Below are 13,597 nucleotides of genomic sequence, written 5' to 3' on the forward strand. Positions count from 1 at the left end.
GTGTGTGTGATAACCTTTGTCACTGTGAATATGTGCGTGTATGTACGGCTTAGGATTGGCTGAAATATTGTTAACGTCACAGATATGGATAGACGGATAGGCATCTCAGAGAAAGGAAAAATAAAGCCAGAAAGAACTGAAAGGGAGAGGAAGGTAGAGACTGTTGAGAGAGAGAGAGAGAGAGACAGACAGAAAGTGGGGATGATGATGAGTAAGAAACATAAAAGAATAGCGATAGGGTAAGTGAAAGAACGGCAGGAGATTAAATAAACTTATTCCTGATTTGGTGACTGAGTTTTGTATGAAAACAAAAGACGACAATCCTTTTGATTTGTGGCTTTGTGGTTAAGAAGCTTGCTTTGCACAGCCACGTGGTTCCGGGTTCGCTGCCATTCAGCAGTATCTTAGTCAAATGTCGTCTAAAGAACCAGGTCGACTAGTGCATTGTGAGGGAATTTTTATAGACGGCAACTACGTGGAAGCCTGTCGTGTCTGTGTGTGTGTGTGCGTGTGCGCAGCGTGTAGCTGTGTGGTAAGAAGTTTGCTTCCCAACAGAGAAAGAGAGAGAGACTGGTTTTGGTGGTATTTCGGTGTATTTCTTACACAGCTCTCGATACGAACTTCTGGCTAGCCACACTTTAAGACAGGTTTTTAAGAAGCAGGAACCCCAGGTACTTATCATCACTGGTATGATTCTTGTAGAAATTATTGCGCAAAGTAACATATCAGATAAGGGGAAAAGGGAAAGATGTCTAGCTTAATGCTTCAATTAAGCCAATGCGACATTGATGTGTGTGTGTGTGTGTGTGTGTGTGTGTGTGTGTGTGTGTGTGTGTGTGTGTGTGTGTGTGTGTGTGTGTGTGTGTGTGTGTGTGTGTGTGTGTGTGTGTGGATAGATATGGTTGGTCAACAAGTTCGTTCGCTTTTTACCTTTGCTCATGCGTATTCGTTAGATACATTAACGTAGCTCGACGCGAACTTGCGACTTGACAGGTTATATTTTGTATGCTTGGAGAACCAAAACAAATAGTATCGGCACGTCATGCCATTTTCACATTTTAAAAACAGAAAGCATCGGAAACCTGCAAGAAGACAAATGTTGTGTCGGGGTTAGAGAATGAACATGTCAGAAAAGGTTTCTAAGATTTCGGTTGGGAAATTCTTCTATTCAAGAAGCACTACGCTCTGGCTGGCCATATGAGATTAATAACGACAAAGTGAAGTAATTAGTCGACACCAACCCCCGTTAAACGACCAAGATGATCGTATGTTTTCCAATAGTATCCAAATCGAATGTTGGAAACACCTGCATCAGCTTGGTTACATTAGCAAGCTCAATGTTTGGTTCCCACATCAATTGAATGAGCAGGACATGGCCCGACGAATGTCCATCTGCAATTCGTTGAAGATGCCTGAAGAAAACGATCTGTTAATGAGGGGAATGGTAACAGACGAGGAGACATAATGATGTGAAGCGCAAATGATGAGGGGCGAAATGCGGCAACCTACCACAAACAACCTCCAAAGCAGGACTTCGCCCAAAGAAGGTTATGCTTTCATTTTATTGATTTACGAGCTTCTTCCCGCAAATAGGGCCATCAGTTCGAATGTGTACTCTGAGCAGCTGGACCAATTAAATGCAGCGATTCACCAGATGCCTCCAGAACGTGGCATGTGTATTGTCTTTCGGCACGACAATGCACGCTTTTCTTTTCATATGCAGCAAACGTTACTGCAGATGAGCTGGGACGTTTTGCTTCACCTTCCATATTCGCCCGACCTTGTTCCTTCAGATTTCCACCAGTTTTGGTCTCTTCAAAATTCATTGAATAGACAGACCTTCAACTCTGAAGAGGATGTATAAATTCACCTGAAAGAGTTTTTCACCAATAAAGACAGGAAATTCTTTTATCAGAGAATAATGGGTCTGCTCACATGAATGCAGAAGATACTGAAACTAAATGGTAATTATATCATTGATTGAATAAATCGCTTTATGCTTAAATCTTGAATTATTTTCCTTTAAAGAAAAAGAACGATCTTTTTGACCAACCCAATACACACTCACACAGTAAGTAAAGGAGCAGGATGAAAATCAGTTGATTGTCTCAGTCAGTAATCATGCGAATCCTAGCTAACAGTCTATGGCAAGAAAACGATCCAGTAAAACCAAGTATTCCATACTAACTGAAAATATAGGAAATTTATATCAACGGCAGGAGTATAACATAAAATGAAAGAAAGAATTAAGATATTGGTATCGCATTTATAACCCAACTATCGTTTCAATAACAGATGGGAGAGATAAATCATTTAACATGCTAGAACCAATATAAACAATGATCATGTAATTTCATGCGTTATTAAATGGATCCCGATTCTGTCATCTCACCATGGCCTTGGAAAAGATGCTTCTTTTATGAAATTGCGTAATCATTGTTTATATTTTATTCTAGCATGTTAAAGGATTTATCTAACCCATCTGTTATTGAAACGATCGCAACCGGGTAATAAATGTGATAGCAATCTCTTCATTCGTTTATTCATTTCATAAACATATTGGATCATGCACGCGCGCGCGATGGGCTTCTCTCTGCACATATATCGCCTCTCAAGTTCCACTTACAAGGAATTGGTCAACAACGACGCTAAAATAGAAGATACTTGCCCAAAATGCTGTGAAGTAGCATTTTTGTTTAGTACCATACATTTTCGAGCCTAACCATGTATAATACAAGTAATTTTTTCAGCAACATGGGACTTCTACCCCCATTATAATGTGTAACGTTTTGTAAGTTTCTTGACAAAAAAGAAAAAAACGATTATTCCATGGATAGTTGAGGAAGTGTAATGACCAGTTGAATAGTTATTACCTTAACCGTGCTGTGTAGCTTGATTTTTGTCCTTGGGTAGCAACTGTTATTTTCTATTTGCGTTCTCCTTGAAAGTATGAAAAATGGCTAAATATTTCATTCAAACTTTGCTCTTGTTATATCTATTGAAACCCCAAAGAATCACTCTCAGCACATGGTTATGATGCTCCCTCCACCCTATTGCCATATCGTCAGCCACTAAAGGACATGTTCAAGTGGTTACGGTCAAGTAACTGACACAAATCTGTGCTATTGAGCAGAATATTTGCTATAACGATATTTCTGTTTCAGCAACTCAGCGCTGAATCTGTCCGAAATGTAGTGGAAAATAGGTCAGTTTCAAAACATTGATGACCAGGTCACAAAAGCAGAATTTGAAGGAGATAGTAGTCATTTCATTTGATTTCTAGATAGAAGTAAATAGGAAACAACATTTATTAACCAAATACAAAAATTTTTTTTAATGAAAATTTTGTTACACAATATAATAGATCCTAATCGATTTCGTTTTGGACGCTATAAAATAAAATATTTTCAAGAATACCACTCACTGTCGATGACATGATTCAACCCATAAAGAGAAGTATTTCAAGAAATTGATGCCAATAAAGAAATTCCATGCCAAAGTGTACTTGAGAGTAGAAACTATACAAGAATGTGTAATTACTAAAAGGAGACGTTTTAGTAATCAGGAGTTTGTATTTAATTGCAATTTGAGAACCTGAAATATTTGTATTTTCTAAATTTGTTATAAGTACGTCCCCAGTAAGGTTGTTTGTAATAATCAGCCTGGTTTTTCCTTCTCTCTCTCTCTCTCCAAAATAGAAACTGTATGCTTATTTTTGAGTCCTTGTATGTGTGTGTATGCATGTGCATGTGTACGTTTAAATGTGGGTGTATATAAATACGTATGTTTATATATGCGTAAGTATGTATATGTAGTGTTTGAGTGAATGCATTTGTGTATTAGAAATTATTTTAACCTATTAATATCTTTTCTTCTATCTTTTACTTGCTTCAGTCATTTGACTGCTGCCATGCTGGGGCATCACCTTGAAGAGTTTTAGTCGAAGAAATCAACCCCCAGGAGGACTTTTTTTAAAGCCAAGTCCTTATTTTCTCGGTCTCTTTTGCCTAACCGCTAAGTTACGGGGGACGTAAACACATCAACAGTGGTGGTGGAAGAGAAAGAGAGATATGTACAACGGGCTCCTTTCAGTTTCCGGTTAACTAATCCACTCAAGGCTTTGATTGTCCGAGGCTGTTGTAGAAGACACTTGCCCAAAGTGCCACGCAGTGGGATTGAACCCTGAACCATGTGGTTGGCAAGCAAGATTTTTGCCACAAAGCCATGCCTGTGTCTCTATAAACTTCTAAATATAAACTTAAAAAAAACAAACCAAATTTAAGCATAATATTATGGGGCTCGATTTGTTCGACTAAAATTTAAGCATAATATTATGGGGCTCGATTTGTTCGACTAAAATTTAAGCATAATATTATGATAAACTACTTGTTTCCCACAATTAGTACAACCGCTACAGTGACAATAACAACATCAACAATACCAATAATTACAATAGACTTCGAAATGTGAATAAATAAACAAACAAAATCAATAATATACCGCCCACCTCCACTCTCTGTTTATTTTATCATATCCGTTTATGGTAGGGTAATGCTATGGTACGTTGTTACCAACGCTAAAGACCGTGGGACGGGCATTGAATCCTAGCAAGGAATCATTGAAATAGTGTTCGGGCCGACCAAAGCCTTGAGAATAGATTTGCTGTATGGAAACTAAATGAAGCACATCGTGTGTGTGTATGGGGGTGTTATATATACATGTATGTATGTGGGGTTTATGTGCTGGGGGCGGGTTACATATGTATTATACATATATATATATACACACATACACATGCATATATATATATATATATATATATATATATATATATATATATATATATATATATATATATATATATATATATATATATATATACACACGCACACACATATACATACATATATATATATGTACATATACATACATACACACATATATATATATATATGTATGTATGTATGTATGTTTACGTCCTCATAACTTAGAGGTTCTGCAAAAAGAGGGCAACAGAGTAAGTGCCAGGCTTTGCAAAATAAATAAATAAATAAAATAATTACTAGGGTCAAGAGATTTGCTTCACTAAAAGCAGTGTCCGAGCATGGCCGCAGTCCAGTGGCTGAAACTAATAAAAGATAAAAAATAAGTAGAGATAGAATTTTTTTTTTTTTTTTAACATGTCAGTGTTGACTACAGTGTCCCGATAGGTACTGGGATCTAGTGATATATACGAGAGGGTGCTGAAAAGCTCCTGGTTTTAAGGGTATTGAGAAAGGCCTGATTGGAGGCCCAACCTTCCGACCGCTGCAATAAGTGTGTGAATCTGAGAGGGGAATGTGTTGAGTAACATCATGATTAACCGATCCTCCCGTATTTCCTATTACCCAAAGAACAGGAACTATTCAACATCTCGTACATCTCAAAGTAGCGACCTGCGTATATTGGTTATGTGTTTATTCATTAGAACTATGTTCTGAATATTGCTTCGATCTTTAATCTTTTGTTTAGTTAATCTGTAGAGCATAGATGGGTTTTCAACTAACCTTTTATTAATTTTTGTTTTTGTGTTATGGAGCATATTTCTCTTACGTCTTGCAAACACATCGTGGTCCAGTGAGAGAGTATTGTATCGGTAGTACTTGTATTGCCAATATAACAGTTTAAGTCGTGATGTTTACAACCCTTCACATTTGCAATGCAAACATAAATGTAGAGTTTTCGCATTTGAGAGTTTACCGTATGCCACTACGATAGGTTACTGCATATCATAGTGGGCTCTGTAAGATATCAACAATCAAAGTAAGATCGAAATGTTTTTAATCTGATGACGACCTGCTTAGTTTGGTTTTCTTAACAGTCGAGACTTGAGAGAGTATTTTTGATCGTTATTATTAATCCAATATAACCTTTTCGCTTTCTTTGTATTGATTTCTATATTTAAATATTTATTTGTTTAACCTCTATCTTACACTTAACTGTGGCAAGACTTCATTATCAATTTATCTCTCTGTTCAGACAGTTTAGTTTGAAAAGTAAGTTCACTACATTATCATTTCTCACATTACAATAATGATTAATGAACAATTTTAGATTTTTTACAAAACTAGATTTTAATTTCACAAGTGCAATTATTTTGATTAAATATTCATGCTTTTCTTTTCTCTTTTTCCTTGTTTTTCAGATGGTGATTTCCAATATGCCAGTAGTAAGTATTCTTATTCAATTTTTGAGAACAATTTCTAAGACTTGAAATTGTTACAATATTTCATCGATGGTGAATTTTCAGAATCGTTAGAACATTGATATTTAGTTTACGCACCTTAATATTCTGAGTTCAAATCCTACTATTGATCCATCTAAAGTCGATAAAATAAAAGTACGTCTGACTTCGTTTATCATGCGTGTTTAGTTTAAAAAGGAGAAAGTGTTGCATGGATCAGTGATAAATGAATAATAGAACAACTGGGGAAACAAGTGGTTTCGCTCCGAGACCCCAAAGTTGTCCTCCTAACTTATATAACACTTTCAAAAATATTTTAAACACATTTTATGATATTTTTTCGTGTTTGGGAAAATATTTTATAACACATTAGTAAATAATAAAAAAGACAAGCAACTGAAAAATATTAACAAGCAGAACTTTTGCACGATATCTGACTCTTTTTATCCTAAATCAATCCTTGATAAGTGTAACAGGATTCACAATTGAACATGCTGTTTTCCTCTGAATCAGAGATGAATGAATTAGTAATTAACAAGGACAGGTATATTAGTTATGAACAAAGATCAGTTTATATCCTTTTAATCCACCCTGGGTATAACTAGAATTATCATAGAAGGAAAAACATATAAAAGGATTAAGATTAATTATTGTACGTTTCTGAGTAAACTTCTGTGGTCTCAGTTTGACCCAAGATCTATGTGTAAATCATAATGGTTTAAGCAGAAAACAAAACGTTATTGGCTGAAAGAATGTAATGTAAATAACATAGTACTTAGTTTATAAAATCACTACTAAAGCTGTTGCCTTCACCGCAGATCAAAAAGATTGTCGGTGCATCTTCAAAGCTGAGTTTTCTACTGTTGTCAGCAGATTGGCGATGATTGATTGAAAGAGGTGTGTCCTCATGGTCTCTACCACGATAGCTTAAACAAACCAAACAACTAAAGATTGATGGTTTAATACTATTTAGTTTAGTTAAAAACGGCCTGAATCATAAAACATCTGCAGAGAAGATACACAATAAGGAAAGTTGTTGGTAACGTTTTCAATGTTTCTTTGATTGATGATAATGACGGTGGTGGTAGAGGTGGTCACCAAAACGCACGTGTTACCGCTGCAAAAATATTCAATAATCCACAATCTTTGGCTTATAGATCTGGTTCAAGGATAGCGGATAACTACATATCGTTCTGTGTCATTTCTTGTTGCGTAACCTCAATTCTTATCATAGAGTGAATTCTGCTAAAGTCCTAGACTGCTGAATTAAAGTGGGTGAAAGATAAACTTGCCTCTTGCAACATCAAGAGCAATATCAGATTCTTGCGTGCCTTGCAGCTGCTCTACACCTACCCGTATGTACCGGGGTCGTGGGCGCTTCGCTGCAGAGTAACAGAAATGATACTGGCATAAATTGACAGGTCATGACGATAGTTAAAAAAAGAAAATTATCAGCATGAAGATGCCCTTACCCATTGCCTAACTTCAGTAGCACCATACCAATTATGAGAATTTTTTTTTTTCACCTATTTTACTGTGGCTTCGATAACTAATATGTACCATTATATATATTAATATTATCTCAGTTTAAAAAAAAACCTTGACAATGTAAATATGTTAATAGTTACCATGGGTAGCAAAAATCACACAACAAAAACAGAATATCATACCCGTTTTATAGGTAGAGATACCAAATTAAAGTGATGCATTTTGAGTAAATGCGTTTTGCTCCATTTATTGTTATTATTCATATATATATATATATATATATATATATATATATTGCCTAATGTATCCTTTTCTTATTTAAGAATGAGGAATATTTAGCTATAGCTTCTAACAAATCAAGTGACCCTGTAGAGGCTCCACAGCACTGTTGTCACGTGATCAGTTAACAGCACATCAACATGATGTCTTAATTAGAACTAAACTAATTAACTGTCTTTGTGTTGATATTGCTTACAGCTGCTTGGATATGAACTATTGCTTCCTCATCTATTATGCAAGTACCTGTAGACATGCATGTATAAGAAGTTACATATTTGTCTTGCTCTACACCTCAATATATCACAGAAAACCATTTAAAGATATCAAAATTAGAAACTTAGTGGACAGGGTTTTAAAAACCACAATTTTTTTTTTTTACCTAAAGTTGACTTCAGCAGGTTTTGAACATAGAATGTAAAGTGTCGGAGCATACCAAAAACCATTTTTCTGATGCTCTAACATGTCTACCAGTTCACCTACTTAATAATAACAATAATAATAATGGTTTCAAATTTCGCCACAAGGGCAGTAATTTTGGTGATGGGGATGAGTCGATTACATTGACATTTTATCAACCCCAAAAGGATGAAGGATAAAGTCAACCTTGGTGGAGTTTGGACTCAGAACAAAGTGAATGGTGATATGCCACTAAGTATTTTGTCCAGCTCACCACCTTAACAATAATACAAATGGCAAAATACCGCTAAGCATTTCGTCCAGCTTGCCACCTTAATAATAATAATAATAATAATAATAATGATGATGATGATGATAATAATAATCCTTTCTACTATAGGCCAGAAATTTTTTGGGGATGAGCTAGTCAATTACATTGACCCCAGTACTTAACTAAAACTTATTTTATTGACCCTGAAAAATAATGAAAGCCTGATTTAACCTTGATGGTATTTGAACTCAACATAAAAATGGAAAATTACTGCTAAGCATCTTGTTTGCTGTGCTAACAAATCTGTAAGCTTACCACCTTAATAATAATGATAATGATAATAAAAATTTCAAATTTTGGCACAAGGCCAGCAAGTTCATGAAAAGGACAAGTCGATTACATCAACCCCAAAAGGACAAAAGGCAAAGTTGACTTTGGCAGTATTAAAATTCTGAAAATTAAGAGGGACGAAATGTGACTGAGCATTAAATTGTTTCTAATTTTGGCAGAAAGCCGGTGACTTTGTGGGAAGTGGGTACATTGACTCCAGATCTTGACTGGTACTCTGACTCCAGATCTCTGGTACTTTATCAGCTCAGGAAGGATAAAAAGCAAAGCTGACTTCTGCAGAATATAGAAAAACAAAAAGCAAAAAAATAATCAGAGATACTACTTGACATTTTGTACAATGTGCTAATGATTCTGCCAGTTTATTGAAATAATAATAATGAGAGCACTCAGAGAGTGCAAACCGCTGCCAAGACAACACCAATGTCCTCTCAATGATTAGCTGGAGGTGATTTTTAAAATGAGAATATCTGAAATATACTCGACTGCTCTCACAAATGAGAATACTAATAATGAACCCAACTACTCAAAAAAGTTAAGTAAAAAAAACGGGAAAAATAATTCAGAATCCTTGTTCAGTACTGGATCAATCCCAAAATCTAACCAGTTTGTGCCAGTCATGAGGCCAAACATCCCTGAAAGTTTTATTCAAATCCATATAGCGGTTCTTGAGATATCTTGTCCACGGATAAACAAACACAACTGAAAACAATACCTCCGCCTTCGCTAAGCTGGAGGTAATAATAATAATAATAATAATAATAATAATAATAATAATGGTTTTGAATTTTGGGCACAGAAGCCAATTACATCGACCAGAGTATTTGAATGAGAACACAGGACATTAAGACAGATGAAATGCCACTAAGCAGTTTGTAATAATAATAGTAGTAATCATTTCTGCTAAAGGTACAAGGCCTGAAATATAGGGAGAGAGGACTAGTTGATTACATCAACTCCAGTGTTTCACTGGTTAATTTATTGACCATGAAAGGATGAAAGGCAATGTCAACCTCGGTGGAATTTGAACTCAGAATGTAGTGATAGGTGAAATACTGCTAAGCATTTCATCCCACATTCTAATGATTCTGCCAGCTCACTACCTTAATAATAATAGCAATAATAACAAAGGTAATGACAATAGTAATAGTACAGTGTGTGTGTGTGTGTGTGTGTGTGTGTGTGTGTGTGTGTGTGTGTGTGTGTGTGTGTGTGTGTGTGTGTGTGTGTGTGTGTGTGTGTGTGTGTGTGTGTGTGTGTGTGTGTATTAACATATAGCCAATGCAACACAAACTTCAAAAAGATACTTTCACTTTGAACAATTTATGAAGGTACGTGCACAATTAACAAATATTTTTACGGCAGCATAGCGGTGGGAAACAACGTAGTAACAATAACAGTAATACAATGTAAACTTATTTCTAAATATATATTTTTTATGTCTTTTTCTTGTAGCAAGTGAAATTGTCAATGCTGATTATTGCTCACCCCGGTTGACTACAATAGAGATTCCTCAACCAACAGAATACAACAAGTATTATTGGCCAAAATGTACCCGAGTAAAAAGATGCGGAGGTTGTGCTGAACACGAGTCACTTGCCTGTGTTCCCACTACTAAAGGAAAAGTTTTTAAAAAAGTACAAGTAAGTTCTCTTCTCTTCTCTCTCTTCTGTTGTAATTTCATTCGCCTAGAAGATATTATATTAATCTTTTAGCATTCAAATTACTCTGTCGCATGTAAAAAAAAAAGAAAAAAGTGGGGTGGTATTAATGACCATGGGATTGCACCTAGAAAGTTACCCTCTGAGGCACAAGTCCTGGCAAGGTTGTTTATGGAAGATCAGTGATTGCCCATGTATGCCAGCCTCCCCTCTTCATACCACTGATGTTATCCAAGGGAAAGGCAAAGGCCAATACAACTTGGTACCAATGATGAAGCAACTCGTTTCTACAGCTGAGTGAACTGGAGCAATGTGAAATAAAGTGTTTTACTCAAGAACACAACACACAGCCTAGCCTGGGAATCGAACTCACGACCTCATGAATGTGAGTCTGATGCTCTAACTACTGAGCTACATGCCTTCGCACATCACATGTAATGCTTATTTATCTACATTGTCTTGAACCAATTATGCCTTATATTGTAACTTCAAAATTTTGTTGTGATTTTTTTCATTTTTAGAATGATATTGTAGGGTATTTGTGAAAGGCCAAATCTGGCTGACTTAAACTAAAATAAGTAGAATATTAGGGCCAGATATAGCCAGCTTAAATCCTAAAAGAATAAGCAACTCTCACTTCGGAAGTCTGATAGAGTAATATAAAATTCGTTATCATTGTCTTAATGTCCACTTCTCTATGCTCGCATGGGTCAGACAGAATTTGTTGAGTAAATTTTCTATGGCTGGATGTCCTTCCTGTTACCAACCCTCACCTGTTTCCAAGTGAGGCAGTATTTCATCTTTGCTAGACATATTTTTGCAGAATATTGAAAATGAAATGACACTGCTTATATGACAGTGACACTCTTTTACAACACTTATGTGATGTCAAGACAAGGATGCACAAATACATATATACATCGGGCTCCTTTCAGCTTTGTTACTCCTGGGGTTATATAGCAGAAAACACTTGTCCCAGTTACCATTCTGTAGGTCTGAACCCAAAACCATGTGGTTGAGAAGTAAACTTTTTAACCACACCTGTGTCTAGAGTATCATATATGATAATATATAATTATCCTAATATGTAACTAAAAGGAATATAATGGTGTATATGCATATGATTTTTTTTTTTTTCAAATGACTCCCTTCTACATAGACTATAGCTGGGACTAGACCTCAAAAAAACCATGTGGTTAGGAGGCAAACTTCATAACCACACAGCCATAAGTTCATCAAACTAACAATTAACGTTTGCTAAAATAAAATACAAAAATGTTTGTATAGTGTTTTATCATCACCTAGCTATTTTCGGTTTTTGTTTACTTTCCATCTCCATTTATGTTTCCTAAACTTCTTCAATCTCCATCCTTTAGGTTGTGCGGTTAAATTACGACTATTATGGAGCTCCAAGCCTGACTTTGGACAGAGTAGTTGGTATTGATCTTGAAACACATACAGATTGTGAACAAGTTTGCAAAGTGACAGAAGATGATTGTGATGACAAAATACATATTTACAGTTCTGCAGATTGCTCCTGTCGTTGCAAACCATCTTTAAATACCAGATGTACACATCCAAAGACCTGGAACAAGAAGACTTGTCGCTGCACATGTCCAAAATTAAAAGCTTGTGGACATGGTCTCTATTTTAATAAAATTCTTTGCACGTAAGTAAGATTTTATTATTGTTATTGAGGTGGCTGAAAACTTTTGCACGGCCATTTTTGGTGGTCATCTCACATCTTCCCCTCTCACTCAGAACCCTTACTACAAAATATGATTGGGTATGGAAATAACTCCGACAGGACCAATGTCTCATCTGTAAAAAACGCAATGTGAAACATCCACTTATAAGTTGACAATTAGTAGACATTTACAATAGTTTAATGTGGCTGAAGACTTTTGCACTTTACTTTGAATGTGTGTGTGTGTGTATATATATATATATAATATCTACTGACACTGTGTCAGTTACGACAACAAGGGTTCCAGTTGATCCAATTAATGGAACAGCTTGCTCATGCCTGCACTTCACAGACATGTGTACCCTCAATATACTTCTTAGGGAGATCCAGCATGATGCACAATGTGAAAAGGCTGATATTTTGCCAGATACTTTTCTGGTTTGTCACAGATCCCAAATCACCTGTGGCTGACCAAAACCAACAACATGATTTATAGGCTAAGGGCTGCTGTTGATAATACTTGCCCACAGTGCAGCTGAGTGGAACACAAAATCACAAAAATTTATGAGGGGTTATATGGAATTCTTAAATGAGAATTGCTACCAAATATTTCCCCTGAGACTGACGTAAAGTCAGATAGACAGATGTTGAGGTTTATTTGCTCCATTAGTTTCTTTGAAATAAGACGTAAGTCGAGGTACGTTGGTACTTATTCATGAAAAACGAAAAAAGAAAAAAAAAAAGAGGCGAAACTAAAAATTGTTTAAATAATTAATGAAGATAGAGATAACAAAGTATGATATAATTCAATGAACGAAATACTTTATTGATCGTATATCACATCAATGAGAAGTAAATATATTTGTGATCATAACATTGTAAGTTAATAGATTTGAGCAGTGCAGTAGTTCTTCTGACTCTTTACGTTTTGAGTTCAAATTACTCCGGGAGGCGCAATGGCCCAGCGGTTAGGGCAGTGGACTCGCGGTCATAGGATCGCGGTTTCGATACCCAGACCGGGTGTTGTGAGTGTTTATTGAGCGAAAACACCTAAAGCTCCACGAGGCTCCGGCAGGAGATGGTGGCGAACCCTGCTGTACTCTTTCACCACAACTTTCTCTCACTCTTACTTCTTGTTTCTGTTGTGCCTGTAATTCAAAGGGCCAGCCTTGTCCCACTCTGTGTCACGCTGAATATCCCCGAGAACTACGTTAAGGGTACACGTGTCTGTGGAGTGCTCAACC

At 36.1% G+C, this 13,597-nt stretch overlaps 1 protein-coding gene across 1 annotated transcript in view; it reads left to right on the forward strand.

Annotated features, from left to right (window-relative positions):
* LOC106872293 (uncharacterized) overlaps nt 1–13,597 on the forward strand; it is a 54,219-nt gene that overhangs the window by 34,237 nt on the left and 6,385 nt on the right. Inside the window, exons 3-5 of the mRNA XM_052972441.1 lie at nt 6,185–6,208; nt 10,461–10,648; nt 12,043–12,335. Coding sequence (XP_052828401.1) covers nt 6,185–6,208; nt 10,461–10,648; nt 12,043–12,335 — 505 coding nt within the window. The remainder of the gene's footprint in view (nt 1–6,184; nt 6,209–10,460; nt 10,649–12,042; nt 12,336–13,597) is intronic.

The sequence above is a fragment of the Octopus bimaculoides genome, chromosome 13 (assembly GCF_001194135.2).
Source record: "Octopus bimaculoides isolate UCB-OBI-ISO-001 chromosome 13, ASM119413v2, whole genome shotgun sequence".
Taxonomy (NCBI): domain Eukaryota; kingdom Metazoa; phylum Mollusca; class Cephalopoda; order Octopoda; family Octopodidae; genus Octopus; species Octopus bimaculoides.